Source organism: Hermetia illucens, chromosome 2 (assembly GCF_905115235.1).
Source record: "Hermetia illucens chromosome 2, iHerIll2.2.curated.20191125, whole genome shotgun sequence".
Lineage (NCBI taxonomy): Eukaryota > Metazoa > Arthropoda > Insecta > Diptera > Stratiomyidae > Hermetia > Hermetia illucens.
Window position 1 is genome coordinate 17,335,375 of NC_051850.1, and position 23,828 is coordinate 17,359,202.

The window sequence follows — 23,828 nt, forward strand, 5'->3', positions numbered from 1 at the left end:
AATAGCCGCTTGGATAACGGCCAGATAACCATATTCCGCTTAGGGGTCAGATCACCCCCTTAAATCCGGCGGCAAGGAATCGCTTCTCATAACCTGGCAACATATCACCGGTCCACAGTGCCCTGCTTGGAAAGCTCACAGTAATTCATCTTGTGTGTGACTTAGTCCGCTGGAAATGGCCAGAGTTTCAAAGGTACTTCCTCTAGGGTGTTAGTATGGCCGTCGGGCTTCGCTGTCCAACATTCATATTTAATATGGAGATCTAGGGAGAGGGAGTGTAAGAGTTCATTGAGGGGATCTGCTCAGCACGACTGCAGAGCCCCAGTAACAGTTGCACCTGCGGTTCTTTCGATCATATCGAGCTTGGTTCTATGGTAGATATTGCTCAGCGCCGTCACCGCACAATTGAACCATACTTTAAAATGGGGAGAACTACGGCTGTGTATATCCAAAGAACCATTCTACGTCGGAGACTCAATTTCTTATGAAGTTCTTCCTCCAGGCGCAGAAGCCTATAAAGTCCTGCCTTAAAAAACATACTAAAAATCTAAGTTTTAAATGTTACTATATGGATGCGGACCATAAATTTTAATGCAAGCGGCAGAAAAACAGATGGATGTCTTGGTTGTAGCGTCACCAGAACAACGTGCTTTAGTTTTATTGTCATCTAACTTTATGTGGCCCAATTGATAAGCCTACAGAACAGGAGGCAGGAAATCGAACTGAAGCACCCCTGGCTGAAATCACGAGACCCTTAGAGAGCCGGATTACGGCGTCATCAGTTCTGAATTTTTTTAGGACGGTTTTGGGTCGTAGCAATGAATACCTATAAAGTGCTAACTCCGCCCGTTAGCATAAGTAATATAGGAAAGAACCTACATGATAACTACACAATAGCACAACTATTCCACCAAGTTTTACTCATCTATCCTCGATACATCCTTTGTCAGATATAAATAGCTGTTCTAGACTATAAAGGTCATGGCGAACAGTTTTATTCTCAACTTATGGAATGTTTCAGTTCCCATGATATTATCAACTATAAAACAATCTTAGTTCTGCAGAGTCCTGGATTCATTCAATCTACTTTTTCGCAAGTCAACTGTATTTTATCGCCTCCATACTAAATCTAATTATAGAAGATTCACAACACGGTACAATTCACTAAAACAAAAAGGATAAGATTGAAATACTCTTGGAAGAATTTCAAATCTTCGTGCCATTAAAAATCTCTGAACAATTTATACCAAGGATACAGGAAATCTGTCCCTCATCTGCCAACTATACAAACATCCCCCAAGTACCGCCCTTGAGCAGATAGTTACCGAAATCCGTCCAATTTAAAGTGAAAAGGGTTCGAAATTCAAATACACAATTGCGAAAAAAAGCAAATTGACGTACAGGAAAATATTCCGTGGATTCTTATGAAAACGATTTCTGGATCACGGTCCGGTCCGAACCCTTTTTAATACAACAACCAAAAAAAAAGATGATAATAAATTTTTACCTTTGAAGTAGCTTTGCGCTCCTTTCGTCCATAGGCGGATACTGACGTCCTTTCGATTTGCCGAGACATTTGTTTCGATTCTCACCAATCACTTGACAAAAGAATCCTTTTTTATTGTCGAAACGAAGATGCGTCGAGTAATCGAAACCCGGTTGGATTTTGAGAAAACGTTGAAGTTCATTCATGACATCAATGGGATTCGATTTCAATTGTTCGCCATCTATTATGTTAACTTGTTGGGCAGGATAAAAGGTTAGCCAACGTTCCAAATGCTGGGCATATTTGCCGGGATTAAGGCAACGATTTCGTAGATCTTTAAGTGCTTTTGGTGCTGAATCACCGGCCGTTATCACCTGAAATGGAAAGAAATTTGGTTAGGATAGATTTGTGTGTGGTTCGGAATAATCCTATTTTTGTAAATTTGAAAAATAGATCCACTTCTGGAACCCAGAGGGAAATTCATAAGAAGGATTAGGTTTAGGAAAAATGCTTGTATTATGGAAAATAATGGTATAATTCGCTGTATAATGGCACTTTGAAAGCTGTATATTCCGGAGTACCCCAGAATATCTTTCTCAAAAGTGAAATGGTATTTTATTTATATTTATACAACCGACAATCAGTGCGTTCCACCTACTCAGCATTCAGCCACTTTTAATAAAAAACAAAAACACGATGCAATGGATGAGTTGGTTGAGCCTCTCGATCTTGTTATCCTGGTTTTCAATCCCGGTCGCCATGGATGTTTGTGTACGTCTTTGTGCTACCCCGTTGCTGTAGGCTTATCACTTATACAACATCAAATATGACGATATTGAAAATGACGCACAATCTCATAGAAAACATTTGAAGAGAATGGAGGAGGACCAACAAAGAAGTTAACAGAAGACATATGATAAACGCTTTCAGAAAAAAGCGGGGTAAAGCCAGAAATCTATTGTTTTTCATTGTTACCTTGTCGAAAGTCAATGTGTCTTGGGCCGAAAAATGAATATATAAAAATACAACAACCTAAATTGATGAACTTGAATTACAGTATTTCAAAAACAAAAAAAGGAACAGATACTTTATGATACTTCATCCGTAATTTTAGGATACCACCTACAATTTATTTCGTAGAACACGGAAAGCAGCTTTTCGAATCAATTTAAAAAAAAATTTGAATCAAAACAATTTTAGATAAATCCTTGCTCTTAATAAAATGATCCCAAGATTATTATCCATAAATTTATTAACAACAGGCAAGATGAGATATTATTCGAAATAAAATTAAGATATTATATTCTGAGTGGTTTTAAAATATTTTGAAACGAATTTATCTCTTAACTACGACAGACAAAACGTCAGTCTCCATTCAAAAAAGATAAAGTAGCTTCTATATATAGTTCGAAGTACTGAAGGGTATTTAGGTTAGTAGTTGAAGGCTAGAGTTGACGTCCACTGACATCCGATTGTGGGTATCAAGCAAGGAGCAAAATGCATAGTAAGGTAAGAAGATTAGAATCAGGGCTAGAATATGAAGTCTAAGGTATAAACCTGGGATTGTGTACAAGATTTCCCTTACTACTTTCAAAACTGTTTAGCCAGGTATCCATAGGAAGAGACAGACATGGTGGATTTGGTAGCCACACTTCGATCTCCATAGAAAAGGCAGAAATATGAAAGAAAGGACATCCATCGACAACGTTTCTTAACGTTTTTATTAGTGGATACGGAGTCAATCTAACATTTCCGTAATCTTTGGGTAACGATACTGGATGCAGTAAAGCCCAATTCCACGCTGAGTTTCAACAGATCTCCCCTGCGATTTCGGGTATCAACCACAAGGAGGTCAGAATGAGACTCCCAAAAAAGTCCCGCAGAGGGACAGTCCAAAGACAAACGTAAGCATCCATGACAAAGTAATATTCGAACGCGGGTTAGCGAGACCAATAGGCTGGCCCTCAACCACCCCGACTATCGCACTGTCTTTGAAGTGACTGCGTACCTGAAATAATGTACGATCAGTAGGAGCGGATATTGTTTGCCATTTACTACTGCTTATGATGCTTCCGGAATACAGTCCCTACCGATCTCGAATCTGCGCCAGTAAACGGTCTAATCACAAGCTTTGTCGAAAGTAGCTTGCCAGACGGAGAAGTTAAGAAGAGGAAGATGGAGAGCAAGCCGACAGAGTTGTTTCCGGAACTACCATCAATGAGGGAGTTTTCATCAGTTGCCATTTTTTTCAATTGTTCGTATTTTTTGTCGAAAGACAAGGAATTCAGGAGACAAAACAATTGAAATCCCAAAGTACAACAAATACCAAGTGAAATGAAGGACTCAACTTCCCTCCTTCTCTAAATCCATGGCCCATGACGCAGTGAGACAGCAACATGTCATCTGCGTCCAAATGTTTTAGCCAAGATGGTTTAAATGCTGCATGTCCTCCACGTAAAACAACACCCAGAGACATAATATCAAGGACAGGATGCAGCCCTGGCGAACTTGAAATTCCTCCTTCCTGAAATCTTACCTCGATGCAGCACGTAATATTTTGCCCCATCACATGCTACTCTGCTAATAGCTATTAATAATAATCGTTGGCACAACAGTTCAAATATGGCCTTGAAGTGTGTTAGAGCACTACATTGAAGACCGGAACGGTACACTACAGGATAGCCTGGAGGAGGAAATGTGGTCAGCATTCCGCTTTCCCGAGATTATTACACTGATTTGACTCAGGTACTCATTCATAGCTGAGTCGACTGGTATCCGACATCAAATCACGATACAAATACCACTGCCACCAGTGAGATTTGAACCGCGACTTTCCGTACGACATCCTTGTGTGGTTAGAGCACAAGGATAATAGCTATTAGTTTCTCCGAAATGTACCTTTTGGTAACGCACTCCAGATTTTCGTTTTCTGTTCACGCTGTCCAAAGCCTTCTCGAATTCGATGAAGAGATTGGACTTCGCGCACCGTTTTCAAAATGATCCACAGGGTGTTGATGTGCGGGAGTATTCAGATCGGAAACCAGCCTGTTTTCTGCCAATCAATGTTTTGATGTGTTCCTGACGAAACTTATCTTACCTTTAACAAGAGAAAAAGGTGTTCGCCATTGCCTGCCACTCCATTGCAGAACAAACAATCAGGAGATTGTGCCTTCCCAATCGTGTGCAGGTAAAACTAAAAACTCTAAGCCCACTTAGAAGTTGAGTAGGGAAATAGTCAATCCCACCATGCTCTCGGTTTAATCGTGGATCTAAATTGACGATGAGCCGCGCAGTCCATTTGTTTTCTGGTTTACTCTGGTAACTCTCTTACCACTCGGTAAGTGGGCGTTCTTCACGGGGAACAACCTGTTTTAAATCTAGGGTTTTCTAGTTGTACATGATTTTGCGTTTGCTCGGAGAAGCGCTTATCAACCGCATAAATATGCCAAGCCTGATTTGCGTCTGTTCAACAGTGTGTCCGCCAATAAGTGCCGCAACGTTGTCAGCACAACCGACCAAGCGTGACTCTTCTGACATGTTAAGTCTTAGCAGACTATTATAGGAAACGTTCCAGAGGTTCGGCACTAGGATGGATCCCTGCGTTACTCTCGACATGACCTCCATCCTCATCGAGCCCTTTAGCTTCTCATAGAGCAGGGTGCGGTCTTTCCGATAATCCTTCAATATCAACAAGAATTAGCTCGGGACATTCAACGTCCCGAGCCCATCTTACGGAATTAAAGGTATTTCTGACAACAAGCCTTATGTGGAGCGCCAGCTCTTGAGACCGTCCGCTCTGTGCTTTGGCTCGATGAACTGCATCCACAACCTCCACCGTGGATCTCCATGTTCTAAACTCGAACTGACTTGGGAATAAGTCTACGACAGCACCGATCGCTTTAGTGAGTCTACTCCTAACGAGCTTTTCGAGCACTGTTCCGGTTGACTCAGAGACGGTAGCTCACGTTCTTCTTTTCGTTTGCTGATTCGGTCGAGCTTCACCACCTTCCATCGACAAGGAAAAGTGTCCTCTTTCAGGCAAGCGTTGAACAGCAGCAAATTGGGTCGTTCTTAGAACATCAGTTTTTAAACTTTCGCCGGGTTACCATCATGTCTTTTCGAGCTCTTCTATGATAAAAAGGGGGCAGTCCTTGACGCCTTCCACGTTTTTGACCGTACCAACAAGTACGGTATACTTCGAGAATAATGCTTGTACAATGCGGTCCATCTGATCGGTACTAAGTATGCAGGATTTCCGCAGAGCCTCCATTTTCCGAATGACAAGTTTATAGCCCAAATCTCCATTTACGTCAGGGATCCTTCCTTCGCAGCCCGGGCGACGAAACGTTGGTGTTTAAAACTACGAGCCTGGTTCTGGCCACCATTTCCAGAATCCGTTTCCCTCTGGAGTCTGGGTGAAGCATGCTCCATTCAAGGACCCTAGCATTGAAGTCACCTTCTACCTTCACCTATTCGTGTCCAAAACGACGTCCTCCACCGAAACCGAACACCAAATTCAGACAACGCCATTCCCTAAGCCTTGGACAAGAATCCGAAGTCGAATGCCGTCCAGCAGCGTATACCCGATAAGTGAAAATAACATGAAGACAAGTCCTTGCTCCGGTATTGCTCGCTGTTTAGCACTACACCAGATCTTATTTCCGCTACGAACTGCGCTACCAGCTTGCCGCGTCCTTGCCCTTTCCAACTCCGCCCTGAAGATTCAACATCACCCTGAACCCACAGTGTAGGCAACGTTTTCTCCAGACGCGCTATGATCCTAGCAGAGAACACAATTCTTGGTTTCGTTGCAAGTCGCCGCCCTCTCAAGGAGGAAGGAGGTTCGTACAATAAGGCAATAAGACCAAAATTCCTCTATGGCATTGGCAAGGGGTTTATGTCCATGACATGACATTGTGGAAACTACTAGGCGAACTAACCACCAAGTGGAATAGTGGGAATGTAAACAGTTCACTGAAGGTTAAACTACTGGCTGAGGAAACTAGGGAGCGATGAAAGCTCATTCTAGGACCACGTCCGGGACTTATAGGGAATTACGCCTTGTAGAATATCTAACTCAAGGCTAAAATACACAGGATTAAGAAACATACTATAATCTCTATCGGTTATAGAACTGATCGGTATACTATAATTAATAAATAAACAGACATTGAAGAGGCAATTAAATAAATTAAATCGGGAAACGAAACAGGACCCGAAGGCATAGCAGCTGGGCAAAAGGTATGACAGTTTCAATAGAGAAAAATAAAAGCAGTCAAGATTGAAGATTTTTAAACGAATTCGCGGTATTGTTCAAATTACCGTGAACCAAGTGTTTATGGAAAACTGTATAACTACTGACGGAATACATGCTGAACGGTTACTGATAGGATAGAAGGAATATCGTGAGAAGCATCGCCTTTTCTATACTGCACTCCTGAATCTAGCGACGATATTTGACCGTGTGCTACACAAAATCATCTGGTGTGCACAGCGACAGTTACTAGTGCCAGAGGAATTGGTACGTTAAATTATTCTGCCACGATCCGAAAAGTAGGGCTTTTGACGACTGATCCTAATGGAACAGGCACTGTTACTGTCAGTGACAGCAACCTACATGAGAACGATGGGATCAATGCACTTAACCTATGGTGAAGTGTGCTATGAAAATGTTTCAGGCATCAACGAAGCTTGGCTGAAGTCGTGTTTAACAACTAGCGTTCTTCACATCTGAAATCCAAAATCTAGTGCAGTGCCTTTCGCCCTTTTTGCCATCTATTATTCCCAGTCCTGGGTCCTGCTCACAGGTGACGAGGAGGCAGACGGAGCAGCAATCCTTCCTAATGAGTCAACACCAAATGACCAAAAAAGAAACTACAAGTAGTGGCACCGGCAAACAATGTCTTAACATAGTCTTACTGGTCTTGGATGCAGTAGGCTAAGGCTCAGACCTGAGTCTGCAAGGAACTCATATGAAGTGGAGATTGGGGATGGCCTTCTGAGAAAATATTCCCCCCCTCCCTCCTGGGAGTTACGTTGTGGAACTCGGGCTCGTACCACTTAGTTGCGGCAGAAGTGCTAGATAGGGCTCGCATCCACTGGTATGAATGCCGCGCCTGCACTTAGTATAAACTAGTTCGCTACGACGGGGCTTTGATTGTTGTCTGCAAACCAATCCCTGTCCGAAGAGAACCGTGGGGTTATCCCTACGCGGCAGGTATTCTCAATAAACCTCCAGAATCTACTAGTCAGGGTTGGTCATCAATGAAAATGGAGGCCGCCTTGCGATGAAGATGGTGAGTTGGAACAGTGTTGAAAAAAAGATATGATGAAATGAGGACGTTTGCGATGGATATTGGGTTGCACCCGTAGGGGAGAAATTGAAAGAGAGGCATTTTCGATGACGGGTTGACAAGAACTTGTTAGCTAAGATTGGACTGAACTTTGGAGTCGATAGAATACGATCCAACGGCCGACCGAAACATCGATGGAACTAGATTGTGATTTGAGAATGTCTCGACTTTACCTGGACCAAGTCCTTGACCGAGAAAAGTGGCAAATTCGGCCTCGCTATTGAACTTAATTCTATAACTAAAAGGATGTGACTGAGCTTTTCAGTCCTATACTGCCCAGTTTTCCAGGCTAGTTTGTTATGATTTCATTACAAGTTACTCATGTAGAAGTTTCTGAACTACAATAAAATGCTTTCAATTAAAAAATGTATCACTCTATGAATTTGCCTGAATTTTGTATATGATTCGCATACAAATTACACGTCGTATTTAACCCGAATTGGCGAAAGGACCATGCATGATTGACCTTTATTTAACCAGAAGTCATTCGTCACTCTCAAATGCATTTAATTAATGAGTTTTCCCATTATTAGTTGATGATAGTTATGTCCTTGATAGAAAATTATAATTAAATATTCAATCCACATATCAATTCGATTTCATCATAAACTGACGATGCCACCCCCTCGACCCAATTAACATTATGTAACGAACAACCTCAGAAATTCACGTGTTGATTTGTCCAACTAATGAAAGGATCAATTTGTATCAGCAAATGAACAACTGAAATTCCTTTTTGTTCGTTTTTTTTTGTCCATTCTACCATGTCCTCGAAAAAACATTATTTTTTGACATAATTCGCCTGTGAAATATGTAACAATTTATATTACATTCCGAGCAACATGTTCTTTAGTTGGGGCGAATCATACCACCCTGAAAGGATGGGGAAAAATCCGTGTATGCTGGAGAACAGTTTATGGATCCCTACAAAAACCAATATCCAGCTTACATGGCTTTGATGTGGGTTCAATATTATGTTGTTTTACAACTAATTACAAAGAGATTTTTTGAAGTAATGGTTTGAAAATTTAATGGCGCTGGAGATATTTTAGTTCGGGTTAAACGCTGTCATGTTGGGTTACGTGTGAAGGAAGGATGCAGTAATTATCCATGATTTGGCGAATGAAGTGCAAATCATGCAGTAAATGATATCATATAAAAATTTATAGGTATATATGTGTATAGCTGGAGCGATTGTCGATCCCAAAGTTTGATGGGAAGTACAATGAGTGGCGCATGTTCAACGATATGTTCACCTCTTTGTTCACCGCAACGAAGCGTTATCTGCGGTTGAAAAGCTCCAGTACTTAAAGATGCATCTGCAAGGTGAGGAGGCAAGAGGGCAATGACATGGAATTACTAGCATAAATTCCATAAACTGCCAGTGGCTAAGGAAGAATGTGATTCCTTTATCAAATAAATTATGGATGTCACTGGAGAGTTCATTGCCAACATGAGCAGCATCGGTGTCAACACGGATCATTGGGACTTGTTGATCATCTACTCAACAAGCCAGAAATTAGACCAACAATCAACGCAGACTTATCCAACTTAAAGGCTTTTATGGAGTTCCTGACGAGTTGGTTCAGGACATTAGAAGCATTGCGGAAACCAACTAAAATTGAAACGTTAACAGTGACGACATCAACAACGTGTAACATTTGCGGAAAGGAACACTATTTGGCTCACTGCGACAAATTCAAGGGAATGGATTCGCAGCAACTGAGAAACCTAGCAAAGAATCAAAACCTATGCTACAACTGTTTGAAGAAAGGACATGGTATCAATCAGTGCCCACATACATACAGTGATGGAACCACCAGCGACTCAAAGAAGTTGGCAGCCGACGCCAAGCAATTCGCCCCAAGGAACCAATCCTCAGATCCTCACCCAGCCTCAGATACTACTAGCAACAGCTCCAGGCAGGGTGCAAAACCTCTCGGGCGATTTGATAACGTTAAGAGCTCTGATAGACTCCGGGTCGCAACGAAGCTTCATAACATAGTCAGGTGTTCAGTTATTAGCAAATCCTAGTTTACAAACTAAAGGCAGTGTGGAGTTGACAATAAAAGCGAAAATCGACGACTCTACAATCAATATACCAGCTCTAGTATTACCAAATATTCCTGACTTATGTCCAGGAGTCGGGCCACTAGTAAAACTTCCAATGACGCTCTCCACCAAAAATTTAGCTGACCCCACGTGCGGAACCTCAGGACGAATCGACATTTTACTAGGAGCTGACACTGACAGTACATCATACTACCAGAATTCAGGAGAGGGTTTCCCTAGCTCACTGAGCACTAGATTTGGATGGGTTTTCCTTGGCCAAACTTCTTCGCAAACCACTCAATCGAGCATACATTCATTGATAGCCATGGAAGACATTACTGACCAACTGGTTAAGAAATTTTGGGAAATCAATGAAGTACCCACTGAGCAACCTGTGACGTCCGACGAGCAAGCAAATGGTATCGGCAAATCATCAGATGAGACAACACTGGGAGGTACGTTGTAGGTACACCAGTAGGCAAATCGCTCAGCGACACGTTACTCATTGGTCCGAATATCCACAACAGTTACGTGCGGATACGCCAAATAATGGTACACCCCCAGGATCAAAATTTCCAGCGAAATTTGTGGAGAAGCCATCCATCTGAACCCCTTAAACACTTCAAATTAACTACAGTGACGTATGGTACCGCTAGCGCTCCTTACTTGGCAATCTGGACCTTCCATCAACTGGCAAACCACGAAGAACTGCACCATCCTGAAGCTTGTCGAGTTTTGAAAGAGGATCCTCAAGGAAATGCAGGCACTTCAGCAGGACCTTTGTGAAAATGAATAGCAAACCACAATGATTTGCCGGGATTTATTTTTGCTTTTGACGGGGAAACAAATGTACCACTAAACATCGATGAGAACGAGCACGTCAGAACATTAGGGTAACGGTTGCATCCAGTAAGGGATTCTTTTCTGTTAAAAGTCAAACTGGAAGAAATTACCAATAATGCGATAACGAAACGTCAGCTTCTTTTCGAGATCGCAAAGTTGGGATGGTTGCAGCTACCAGTTCTGCAGAAGATTTCAATTCCAAGGTGGTTACACTGCGACAGTTCAGCCCGCATACAAGTTCATGTATTTTGAGATGCGTCGGAAGCAGTATTGAAGAACGTGATGGCTCCACCACAGTTAGGCTCGTGACATCGAAATCCAAAGTTGCCCCGTTGAAAGTACAATCAATCCCGCAATTGGAACTGTGCAGCGCGGTGCGCGGTGAAAACGAAAAGGGTAGTTTTTTACGGTGCAGAGCTTCGGAAATCCAGTACCCGCGGTTTTTGGGAGTGGGCAAGCGGGCTTCCGGCTATCGATGTCCAACGACCGCAGTGCCTCAGTAGTGGGAAACTTGACTAATTTGGCATCTAATACTACAAGAGATCTTAGTGTAGTGCAAATGAGATCTACACCTTTTCGAAAAAGCTCAACATTTGGGAGGTCACCACTGAAGGCAACTTTACGGCAACGTCGAGGGACTCGAGAAGGAACTTGGAGAGTCCCCGCACTGACATAACTATCGATGCTGTAAAAGGCGAACGTGGGAGGCGGCAAACAACAACAGCCTTTGTTTCAATCGGGGAATGAAGTAACGCCAGCTCAACGTAAGATAGGTGAGAACGCGGGCAAACGGAGTAGGTATGGAATAAGTGATTCCCTTGAATCGCCAAAGAAAGCTCTGCCGGAGAAAGTTCCGGGTAGTTCTTCGATTATGGGTCCAACTGTGACAAAACGGGAACAGCCTACAGCTCGTAAACTCGAAGAATGGATAAAGATAGGCGGGAAAAGGCGGCACAAGCAGAAAAAGAAGATTCGTCCGGAAGTAATCATTATTTCCAAGAAAGGACATTTTTCCTACGCCTATATCCTTCGGAAAGTCAAAGCCGATCCGAAACTGACAGACTTGCCTGGCAGTGTGGGCCTCATCAGGCGTACGCAAAAGGGGATTTGTTGATGGAACTAAACAAATCTAGCGAGAAGATAGTCGATAGCTTATGCAGCCAGGTGGAGAAGGTGCTAGGTGAGCAAACAGACGTGAAAGCTCGAAGCAATAAATAGTGATCGAGTGCAAAGATCTAGACGTGGTCACATCACCAGAGGATGTCTGTGCTGCGCTAAGGGGACAATTCAACCTCAGCGACCTAGAAGACAGTGCTATCAAAAGGATGAAGAAAGCATATGGAGATACACAGACCGCTATTATTGGCTTGCTGGTGGAATCAGGAATTAAACTGATTACCGCGGGCAAGGTAAGAATAGATTAGGTCGTGTGTCGACTTAGGCAGCAAATATTTCTGGAGAGATGCTTCCGAGGGCCCAATTCGGTCATTTTGCAGCAGCATGTACTAGCTACTAGCGAGTATGATAGGTTGAAAAGGTGGTGAAGAGGGCCACCTTATCAGATTATGGAGATCCGGAATGCATGTTGTGCAAAAGGAGAACGGGGGTAGATGATCGCACGTTGCAGGTAGTGGCATATACGAGGGAGTTGAATCGTAAGACTAAATGAGGTTGATACAAATCAACCTCAACCATTGCGAGGCAGCTCAAGACTTGCTCTCTCAAACCATTCGATGTGGCGGTAATATGTGAACCGTATCGAAATTACGTTAGTGCTACGTGTGTGAAAGACTTATCGGGAAATAGGGCGATATGGGCATATGGATGGTAAGCCATTCAAGAAATAATGGCATTCCCGGGAACCGACTTTGTATGAAAGTCAATGGCCTCCATATCTACAGTTGTTATACTCCTCCTAGTGCAACATTAGCGCAACATGAGGAGATGCTGGACGGCATGGTGTTGGACGCTATAGACCACAGCCCCAAAATCAGTGCCGGCGATTTCGACGCGTGGACTTTAGATTTGGGAAGTCGAGTGACGAACATCAGGGGTCAAATCTTGCTTGAAACCTACGCACGCTGGACATCGTACCAACGTTGGATGCGTGCCCACCTTCCGAGGAAGAGAACTAGGCTCAATCGTCGATCCAACCTATCTCAGTACCTTGCTGGTGAGAGGGATGGTGTGGCGGGTGAGTGAGCACTATACCCACAAAAACCATCAGGCCATCTTTCTTGACATCAGGAACGGGGAGGCGACAATCAAGTGAGCATTAAAAGCGGATTTGGGATGTAGCAGTCAAAAATATGAAGCGTAATTTGGTCAAAACCATCAGTGCGCACTTGTTAAACGTGGAAGAAATGTTCACACTGTTAACTCAGAGCGAACCATGCATGAATTGGAGGCCCTTGACACCAGTGAGAACTCCACATGACCGCTTTGACTCCTGGACACTTCTTGACGGGAGAACATCTATTTGAGTTGTCGGACGGAGATACAGAAGATAATGTGACTCAAAAATGGCAACTAATACAGAGCCTCAAGCAACAGTTCTGCCAGCGATGGAGTCTTGAGTATTTAACGCAGTTACAGCAACGAGCAAAATGGTTTAGTGAGAATAAAAAAATAAATGTGAATGATATAGTCCTCATTAAATGCGAGAATCAATCATCCGGTCAGTAGCCTCTAGGAAGAATTGTGGCAATTTATGCTGGAAACGATGAACTTGTGGAGACTTTAAGTCCACTTACAATTTAGCCAATTTTGTTAACTTCCCTTTCTAAAAATCAATCCAATCTCCAAAAACTTTTCATGATGTGTGAGCTGCGTGCTCGCTCGCGGCTATCAATAGACTGAGCGAATCCCGCTTCTTCTCCAATCAACTCGGTTTCCAGGCATGGCCACGCGAGTTCAGTGGCCACCTGTGGAGAGCTGTGGTAGTGGAATCTGTTGTGTGGAAACGGCACTTCCGCACAGGAAATTAAAATTCAGGGTGTCTCGCCACATCACTCCGCCCCCAGCAGAAACCTGGGGTTTTAGCGACTGAACCCGGAATGTGACTCCATTTAAATGTTAAAACGTTGTGTCAGACGGAAAGAATGGTTTTAGTCTAGACAAGGAGACCGTTTTTGGGTGGCCTCCGACCTCAAGCTGGAAAAAATGCTTTCTCCGCTCAAGCACACGATATGGACCCTCATAAGGCGGTTGCAGCGGCTTCCGAACGGCATACGCCCTGACCAGGACGTGCGTACATTTATCGAGCTCTTTGGGTGCGCTGGCTACCGCGGATGCGTGGGTGGGTGGTGGTTTGATTCTTTTTAAGTTCTCTTAGCAGACATAGCAATCATGAGTCTGAAAGACTCGATCTTCGATCAAAGACTGGGTCGCTCGGGAGCCTCAGGCCTATGAAGTCTAGAGGGATCGTGTGGAACCGCTTTGTCGTTCTAGGGAATGAGCCCACTTCTTTTCTTACATGCCTGGTGACCTTACACTTTTGGCACGCGATGCATTCTCTGGCCCAGAAGCTGCTGTCGTTGTTCATAGCGGCCAGAAGCATTTTCCGGTAACTAACCGATTCGTTGTCCTGATGCCTGGGTGCGCCAAATCGTGAACTGCATGGAACACTTCCTTACGAAAAGTAGCCGGAATGCATAACCGAGGATCCTTCTCCCAGTCTTCGCAGAAAATAGTGAAGCTTGAGCCGGAGATAGACACTCCCGAGATTTGCATTTGGGGTTGGACTTGAGGCTCTGAAGTACTGCGTCATCTTCTTGTGTCTTGGCGATAACCGTAAAGTCGTTTAACCTTCAGTAGTCCGCGCAGGGGCGCCATTCGCCGTTTAGCTTAGGGACCAAATGCAATGGTGATGACCAACAGCTGTCTGAAGGTTGGCAGATACCCTGTTGAATTAGTTGCTTGAATTTTTTCCGTGCTATAGCCAACTTCTGGGGTGGTAGGGGGACCCGCCTTCGAGAAGATAGAGGAACCAATGGTGTTGATGTGATGCAGAGCATTGCGCTTCACTGGTTTCGTAAGACTACATTTCGTAATAATCTGGCTGAATTTTTGGAGGATTGCCCACACACGAGCGCCGGTAATGTCCTCCAAAAGTGCGGAAAGGCTTATTACTTGGGTGGGTCGAGATTATCCCTGACGAAATAAGGCTGGTTGTGGGGTCTATAGGTGACCTGTTCTGCAGGTTGACTAGCAACCCATAGTGACACAAGAAGTCTGCGCCTAAAATGGGGAAGCTGACATCCGCTAGGATGAAAACGTTCTACGCAGGCCAAGACTCATGTCCACTTGCCTGTACCTGTAGGTTTTTATTTGTGAGGAGTTTGCTGCTGTGAGTTTCAAATTTTGTGGTATTAATCGATCGTGCCGGGGCACGGGAAGAACTATAACCTCCGCGCCGGTATCCACAAGGTAGCTGCGCCTGCTGAAAGGGTCTTGAATCGTGAGACGACGTGGGGCTGCGTTCTGGGTGGTCGTCCTCAGTTTTTTGTAGAGGTCACGGAGTTTCGCGGTAGTGTACATCTTGTAGCTTTATCCCCGAATCTACGATGGTACCAAAATATGCCTGGGTCCGTAAGTTGTCCAGACGTCCGGCTACCTGATCGCCCTTTTCGGGTGGTGGACCGTGAGCTAGCTCGCAACCTACCATCCGAACCATTAACGTTCCACGTTGCTCTCATTTCGGCCATGCTTGTAACAAGAGCGAACATTTCGGGTTTTAATGAAGTTAATCCCTCGGTGGGCTGCTCTATGGTAGATAATGTAGAACGCGCGTGCACCTCGTGCACTTTGTCAGCGGCGGCAGCCAGAGCCTCCGAAGAGCCTGTAACGCACGCGGGAGCCGCCGGGGTGCCCTCCGGAAGACTCCGCAGCCAGAGTAATTTTAGCAAGTCGTCGTCGACTTTGCTCCCGCCCAATTGCCTCATTTTACGAAGCAAGTGGCTAGGGGTTCGATCGCCCAACGTTAAGCCTGCCAGCAAGTAATCCAGTTTTGCTGACTCACTTACTGACAGGCTTTTGATCAATTCCCGGCCTGTGAGAAAGACATCCAAATTGTAGAAACTGATGACGAACTTAGTCGTTTTGCTGGTTTGCGCAACGGGAGCAAAAGGCAACTACACCTGCCAGAACACCTCCCCAATCCATGGTCTAGTCGCATGACCACGATAAATAGAAATCAACACTTCATAAAGTCAAGTGTTCCTTGTTTTCTAGAAGAAGTAAAGTATCCTCTTCGTCAAATTGTATTGTTCAATTCCACCGGAAACACAATAATCTCCCCCAAATGACTTTCGATAACGACTATATCCCCGATGGCGGCATTTTCTTATTATCTATTTCTTGGAAGAAACTTCGATTCTTATCCACACTTTCGTTACTTAACGATTCAAGAGATAATCTGACCTCATTATTTTCTACTGCCTTCCCAAACTTCCATTCGATTTTATGTCCCCAACTTTGTTAAGTGCCAACTACAAAAGGTTAAGCCGAAAAAAATAATTCGCCAACGAATTGGACATAAAAAACCGAAGTTGTAAAGTAAAGGGAAACGTATTATTCGAAATTCTCAGATTCTCACTTCCAAGGAAAGGGAAAGACCGTATCCTTCGCCGGCGATCGTCACCGGCAAGAAAAACACAAAACTAAAGAGAAAATATCGTCCTTGTTGGAATAACGCCACTGCTCGCATTTCACTTCAAGCCACTCTTGGAATTTTCCTCAGATTTCTTTATTCCAAAAAAGGAAGGGAAAAAAAACCCAAGTGGGTACTTATATTTTTTGCCTGCTTTTTATTTCCCCTTTCATTCAAATTTATTCCCTTTTGCGATTTTTAATTACGGCATCTTGTTAGGAAAATATCTTCACGGGGTTTGAGGAAAATAATGGGGTGTGTACGGAACAGAATGGAGGGAGGGAAGTGGAGTTGTAGGGAAGTGACGCTAATTAGGTTCGGGTATGAAATAAATAGCAGCCACGCCGACGATAGCTTTGTTTATGGCATTGTCTGCACAGCTAATTTATGTTGACGGGGCGGAATATAGTCTGCCACAAGAAAAAAGGATAGTACAGACCGAAAAGGAAAATAAAAAAGGAAATTCCTCCTGGAAAGGTATGAAGCTGAAGGCGGTTCTATAATGAGAAAATTTCTTGGTGAAAAGAAAATCCAGGCGGACACATGACGTCTCCTAGGCACTTAGAAAGGACTCACAAAGCAAAGGTAATGATCAAATAAAAAAAATATGGGTTTTATTGGAAAAAAATTTTAATTGACTTTCAGATAATGAAAGATGCTGTTATTGTGGGATGACAGTCATGAGAGTGGTATCAGATTGATTGAATGTTCAAAGCTGTCAAGGAGCTGCTAATAATGCCTCCAAGTTAATAAAGTAAGATGAAAATGCTCTCCAGATTCTACATCCATTCTTCACATTTTCAACGCAATTAAACTCCTCCTATTGGGAGTTTATTGATCACTTCAGTGTAGTGCTTATGAGAGTATCCTGTCTAGAAGGAACATTCCAGAAATTCTTATAGCTGATAAAAGAGCGATGTATGAAGACAAAGAATACCATGTGTGATTGAAGTGTAACTGAGAAGCATATATGTGTAGCAGCGGGAGTTTGTCGGGGTATGTAAAATTTCTGATATGACAATTTTCTCCTTGCCATCGACGAAGTACGGCTTTTTTGAATACATAATGGGGGAGGGGTTTGGCATAAAGGTATAGCATAGGAAAGAAAGCTTGGATGAACTCTTACAAAGGGAGCGGGAAATCCCTGTGCATCAAAAAATCCGAGTTTCTGCTTCTTGCTTTAATCGGTAGGTATATCACCCTGGAATATTGTGTCAAAAATTCAAAAGATAATTTTCAAAGTTGTTAATTCAGATGTCAGATTAATTGCCTGGAAGCAGCTCACGCGGAGCCGGCTACATGTGAGCGATCTCTGCTGCAGTTTCCTTGAATTAAGGATACTAATAATTGATAAAAGGGTTCGTGTCAATTCTTTAGTCTGAATATCAATCGTTCACCGAATACCCCTCATCCTCACCTCTTTATCTCCTGCATTTTTTTTAATAGTTTCTGTAGCCACTTTCAGTGTTTTCTCAATTCTTGGCAAGAGAAGATGTTTCCGAAAAACAAAAAATATTAATGGACTCGTAGTTCGAGGCCGAAAAAAAACGTAAATTTAACGATAACTGGCATTCGCTGATGCCAACTCCTGGTGCGAGTGGCGTAAGGCCAAGGCCGCTAATATTTCAGAACCTTTCAACCATCCATCACGTCTCATTTCATCCGATATCGAATCCAGCATTCTTCCCATCCACAAGGAACTTTCTAGAGCCGATCTCTTGACCAAGTGTCTGAGTGGAAATATCCAAAAGGTCAATGAAAGCCTAAAATACTTCAATTCTAGGAAGAAAATCGTTAACATCACCGCCTACATTACTGCCACACGGTATGCTGATCAGGACTAGGAGGCGAAAACTCTCGGACTAGAAAGCGGAAACTCTAAGGTACAAACCCACCCCATTACGTTGTAGCATTCGTAATGTTGATATTATAATGGAAATGATTTCACAGACATACTTTGATTGGTAGGATTGATGGTATAGATATAGATGAATCCTTCTCCTAGCGCTCACATCTGCGGCGTTTGGCTATTAAGTGGAAAAGTTTCAGATTTAGGACTTATCTTATATCGACCATGCCAGTTGTTGAAAGTAAAACCAATTCATAGGATCCTTCCTGTGTAACGATTGATATAGATACGCTTCAGCTACTTAGCTTCCGTTTTTCGTGTTCAAATGCTTATTTTGACGATGGCCATTGTGGTTGGTTCCGTCAGCATTTATTACAACGATAATGAAATTGAAATATCGTCAAACAGTGAACCTTGTTCGGCAAACAGGAAAGGATCCGGGTTTGCTTTTCAAGCACTGTCGAGAATTTCTACTGCCTGACTTTTTTATGATCACTGGTCAGTCACCGGTTTATTTCGGTTTGAAGTTTAAACTGTTTTTCCAAAAAGAGGGGCTAGGAATCAGAGTTCATATGACCCGTTCTCAGAAATATATAAACTAAGAACTCTTCCAATCCACGAAAAAGCTTTGGCTAGCTTAGTTGGAATCATAGGATTTCCGCCCGCTAAATTACACCCATTTTATGCTCAGAAATTAATGAAAGACATCAACTAAGTGGCTATTATCCTCCGTCGCCCTGAGGCCAACGCAGGGAAACGACAACATCTAAGAAATTGTGGGTATCATGGACGAAACTGTCAACAACTTTTTTGTAACCGATTGTTCAGCCGAAAACCATTAAGAAGAAGGACTTGGTACCATCTACTGCGTTTATTGCTGGAGATTTAAGACATTACCGCATCTGGCCGGCAGATCGACGAAAAATTCCAGGCCTGATTATTAAAAACTTGAGATGGAAGCTAATAACGAGCGTAGCGTGCTATGAGCTATTTTCAGACCGTTCGCACTTCATTTTGAAACTTGTGCACTTACCTACAACAAGCAATAAAGGTAGTGAACTAACAATCAACCACATAAGCCCTCATTTGCTAATCAACACACCCTAGGAAACCATGGGTGAAGTAGACAAAACGAAGCAATGACCATGGCTGCTTAGTTCTTCATCCCACATCAGTGTGTTGCAAATCTTCTAAAAGATAGGACTAGGAGGGGAGAACTGCTCGATACGAAACCGTACTAAGATCTATAGACGGCAGTTGGGCAAAAAACAATCCATTTCCAAAACATTTGGAAAAAGTATCCCGCCACCATTTACCGCAGATGTATAATGATATTTCACCTGCATTTATAACATTCATAGCTTAAAGCTTGTAATACCACGTGGGAAAAGTTATTACAAAAGTAATACTGTCATCACTTTTCTTCCGGGTGATTCAGTAATGTTGTGATGTTTGGATCGCTGTCGGTGATAGTGCTGTGATATTACATTTTGAGGTGATATCACTTTTGTATGTATGTAATGTATGTATTACCGTCAAAGATTGTTCTCAGCCCTTACGTTTGAATCCTTCACGAAGTATTGGTAGGACTATTTGCACGGATTTGATAAGCTCAATAAGCAGATGAAGGAATTAACATTTTCAGCAACATATTAATAACCAAGTTATATAAAGATATTCTTTGAGGTAAAGTTATTTTCAGATGGGCCACAGACGTTAGTCGTTCTACAAATCAGACGATTCGAAAGAAAAACGAAGGAAAGCTCAGGAAAAAGGGGAATTTCAACGTTGCAGAAACGGAAAGAAAGCTAAAAACAGCCACTAATGTTAGCTCATTGAAGGATGGACAAACAAATCGGAAGAAATGCAAGAATTTTTCGGAGCTCAGCAGCTCGTAGCACACACGTATCATGCATCCCAAATATTGACCCTTTCCTCGTCGCTTTGCTGGCCGCTCAGTTCTAGGTCCATTTTACAAATATACCTTTTCTTCCAGTTCCTTCGTTTTAGTTGCTGCCGACAATCACAAAAGATGTTTCGGTTTCTATTCGGTACTTACACCAAATATTCCCAAGGCACGAATAGGTTTTATTAGGTTTGAAAACAGTTCGAATTCGTGTAGAGAAAACAAAAAGCCATCAAGCCTTTCACATACGGTTTCGGTTCGGTTTGGTTTCGGCTTTGACCTTATAGCGAGTGCATTTTTAAAAAGTATTTCCTTTAAAAGTTGCCGCAGTTTTTTGGTCAAATTAGCGATTTACCAGATAATGACTTGGGTCGACTAATTTCTACTGCGCAATCCAAATCGATGCTGTGGTTGACCCATTGTAGTAGCAGTGAAAAATACTAGGATAAATTTAAGACAAATCAAGCGTGAAAAGACGTTTGTGGTAAAACTTTAACCAATTTTGACGAATTTGACGTCACGAAAAAACCGAAATGGGTATTCAAAAATCGATTTTGGTCAAATATAAGGACCGATTTCCATCAAACCGACAAAACAAAAGCTCTTTCTATGCAAATACGAGAAACTTTGTAAAATATCTTCTCATCTGAAAATATTTTATTTGGAGAACGTCTTCAATAAACAAAAGATTTTGTCGTCAAAATTACGACCAACATCTGGATCGGTTGAATATGAAATGTATTTTGAAGACTTCCCCGTCCCTTAATTCTTCTAAAGAGAAACAAGATGACTTCTCTCTATGATGACCACCATTGACTAAAATCACAAAACCGAATGCGAACTGTATTAGAAACGTACATATATGAAAAGGTTTCATTAGTTTTCGATTGCAACAACGAACCGAACCGGGTTCCATTCAGTAACTTTGACCAACTAAATTTTTGTTAATATTAGTCAGATTTTCACCAAACTTTCCATCATGATGTCTATATTGTAGTCTATATGCCTAAATTTTATGCTTTTTGCATGAACTTGAGTACAGTTATTAATTTTTTTCCAACAAACATCGTTGTACGGTGCTTTTGAAGCCTAGAAGTCATACAAGGCATCGTCATGATTTTTTCTAGATTTGGAGGATAAATTTCTGAGAATTGCACTTAATCTATGTGACCGTTTTCAAACCCTCGCCCTTCTACTTGAAACTGATGCTATATGTTCGGTAAAAAAAGAAATGTACAACCTCCAATTTTATGTATGAGGACCTCCCACTCTTATGCTCAACATAGAAGGATGCTATACGCTCTACGCATGTGGGTTCATTATCTAGATCCTCCCCCAAAGTTCGTGTGAGTAAGTTTCACTGTTTTGGGAAAAAAACAAAATCATGTAGCAGACAGAAAAATGGTCAGTGAAGCGTTTTGTTTTTCACAAACCTTAAAAAGCAGGAAGAGTACTCAACCCATTATCCAATAAGAGATAGGATCTCTTTACGATTACCAAATGGACTATATTGTAGCTGATCGTAGTGATTGACAGCTCCATGAGAATCGTGCGGATTAATCCCATGAAACCTTTACTGGAAAGTCAACACAAATAGTTTCTAATCGAGAAATAGAGTCCAACTCATCTCAATTCCTAGAATATGTCAAGAACAAGAAGAACTCAGCGCATTGGTAGAACCATGTAAAAACTATTCAGGAGACTATAAACTTCAAAGCCGTTTAGAGTTACTGACTGGCGTCAAGATGAGAAATGGGAAAGTGCTGCGAATTGTTGTTTGGCTGCAGCGGGAGCTGATTCAAAAGTTCAAAGAGAAACGTGACATACCGAGATGAGATACAGTTGTACACCCGGGAGAACTAGAAGGAGAATCATAAGAAAATTAACCGTCATCAGCGTCAAACACGCAGGCATAAGGTTGGTGATTTGGTCGTTATAAAAATGACGTAATTTGGAGAGGACTCAAATTGAAGAAAAATCTCTTGAGATCGTACTTCATTTCAAGGCCAAACCTTGACATGGTGCTAAGGCCTCTACATCGGCTGCATTTATGCAACCTTAGATTGATTGATACTCGCCGACGGAGTCAAACTTGCCGTATGATTGGCAAATATGAGTAGATTTGAACTCAGTGCTTCCAATTGAGTTGGAACTATCTGGAGGGAAAAAGGATGAAAAGGCAGTAAAGAAACGAACAAGACTAGGGATGGGGGACATATTTTTCCACGACTATTATTTTCCAACAAAAATTTATTTCAAAAATTTACTGTTGACGAAGTACATGAAATACTAGTCCTGTCGATGCACCTTTATCAATTTGCAATACAATTTGCTTAAATTTGTATAGACGGAATAAATTGATGGCTGCAATAGTGACGTCCTGCAGAGGAAGAATTCCAGGAATACTTTTGGAGTTCACCGTTGTCGGTCGACTACGAAACCAGCGTATTGTGCAAAACTCATAAATGGACATGACATTCACGACAGGATTACATTACTCCTCTTTGAGTTGAGTTGGATTGGGAATTTATTATGGCTGGACTGTATGGTAAGAGGATGCTAGTAACGTGAACAGTGCAAGCCACGTTTAGAGGACAAAGTAACTTACATCCAATGCAAACTGGCTTTTTCAATAGTTTGTAAGTTCCGTCGGGAGGAGGCGAATAGTTCGTTAGTTAACTCAATACATAAAAGCATTACTGAACAAGATGAACCTCCCACGACAGGGATTCATGTAAGCCTTTAGGGCACATCATTTCTATACAACATTCTCCAGGCTAGTCCATCTGGAGTTTGAATGTACTTCCTACAAGCATTCCTTTCTTTATGAATTGATTTACCTGCTGTAGTAGGAATTATCGCTGTTTAATAAGGACATGGGTGGATGTGTATCTACATCATTGTGAACGCAAATGTTTATTGTGCAGATATCTAGCAGGTTTAATGGATCAATTTTGTGAATTTGAGGAATTTTACTAAAAGTTCAATAGAGGATTTAGAGTCCTAGGTATTTTTAATTCGCTGATAATAATTGGTTCATGCAGACTATCTGCTAATTCCATTTTCAAACAAATACCAGTCGTTTCCATCTCATGAATTCGAAGGATACAAATACTGCGATAACTCTACAGCCTGGAAATAATTCAAATTAAATGCTCAACAACCCCCATCAAAGCATGTGGTCTGATAGCACAAAGGAAGGATGTATATTTCAACAAACGAATAATCAGAGAAAATGAATCAGATCCTTTTAATGAAGCTTAACATAAACTTTTGCGGATGGAAGCTCTTCCCGCCAACCTTTATCTATAGATTGTGTTCCCAATAAAACTCCGCACTGTATCTTTCCGCCTGAACTGAAAAGGCCCAATACTTATTATGAAATGAATGACGGTCCCAGGACGATCCTGAACATACAAACAGACGACTCGTCCTTTGCACGTTTGAAATGCCTGTATGTCCATAATAGTGTTCATTTCGAATATTGAATTCGTAAGACACGTATCTGTGTAAGCTTCCGATAATGAATTATTGATCGAAAGTTTTTTGATAAAATTACAGCCAAGTTGTACACATAACATAGTTTTTACTGGCTGAGCACGTGCAAGAAAATGATTTGTGATAAAGTTTCACCCCAAAGGAATAATACTGCTGCGGTTGGGGATTTACGACTATATAGCGAAATTTTT

General features: G+C 42.2%; 1 protein-coding gene across 2 annotated transcripts in view; it reads right to left on the bottom strand.

The window, feature by feature from the left end:
• Positions 1-23,828, bottom strand: part of LOC119648183 (bifunctional heparan sulfate N-deacetylase/N-sulfotransferase) — a 357,714-nt gene that overhangs the window by 16,438 nt on the left and 317,448 nt on the right. For both annotated transcript variants that reach the window (XM_038049769.1, XM_038049768.1), the window contains one exon: positions 1,508-1,860. In XM_038049769.1, coding sequence (XP_037905697.1) covers positions 1,508-1,860 — 353 coding nt within the window. The remainder of the gene's footprint in view (positions 1-1,507; positions 1,861-23,828) is intronic.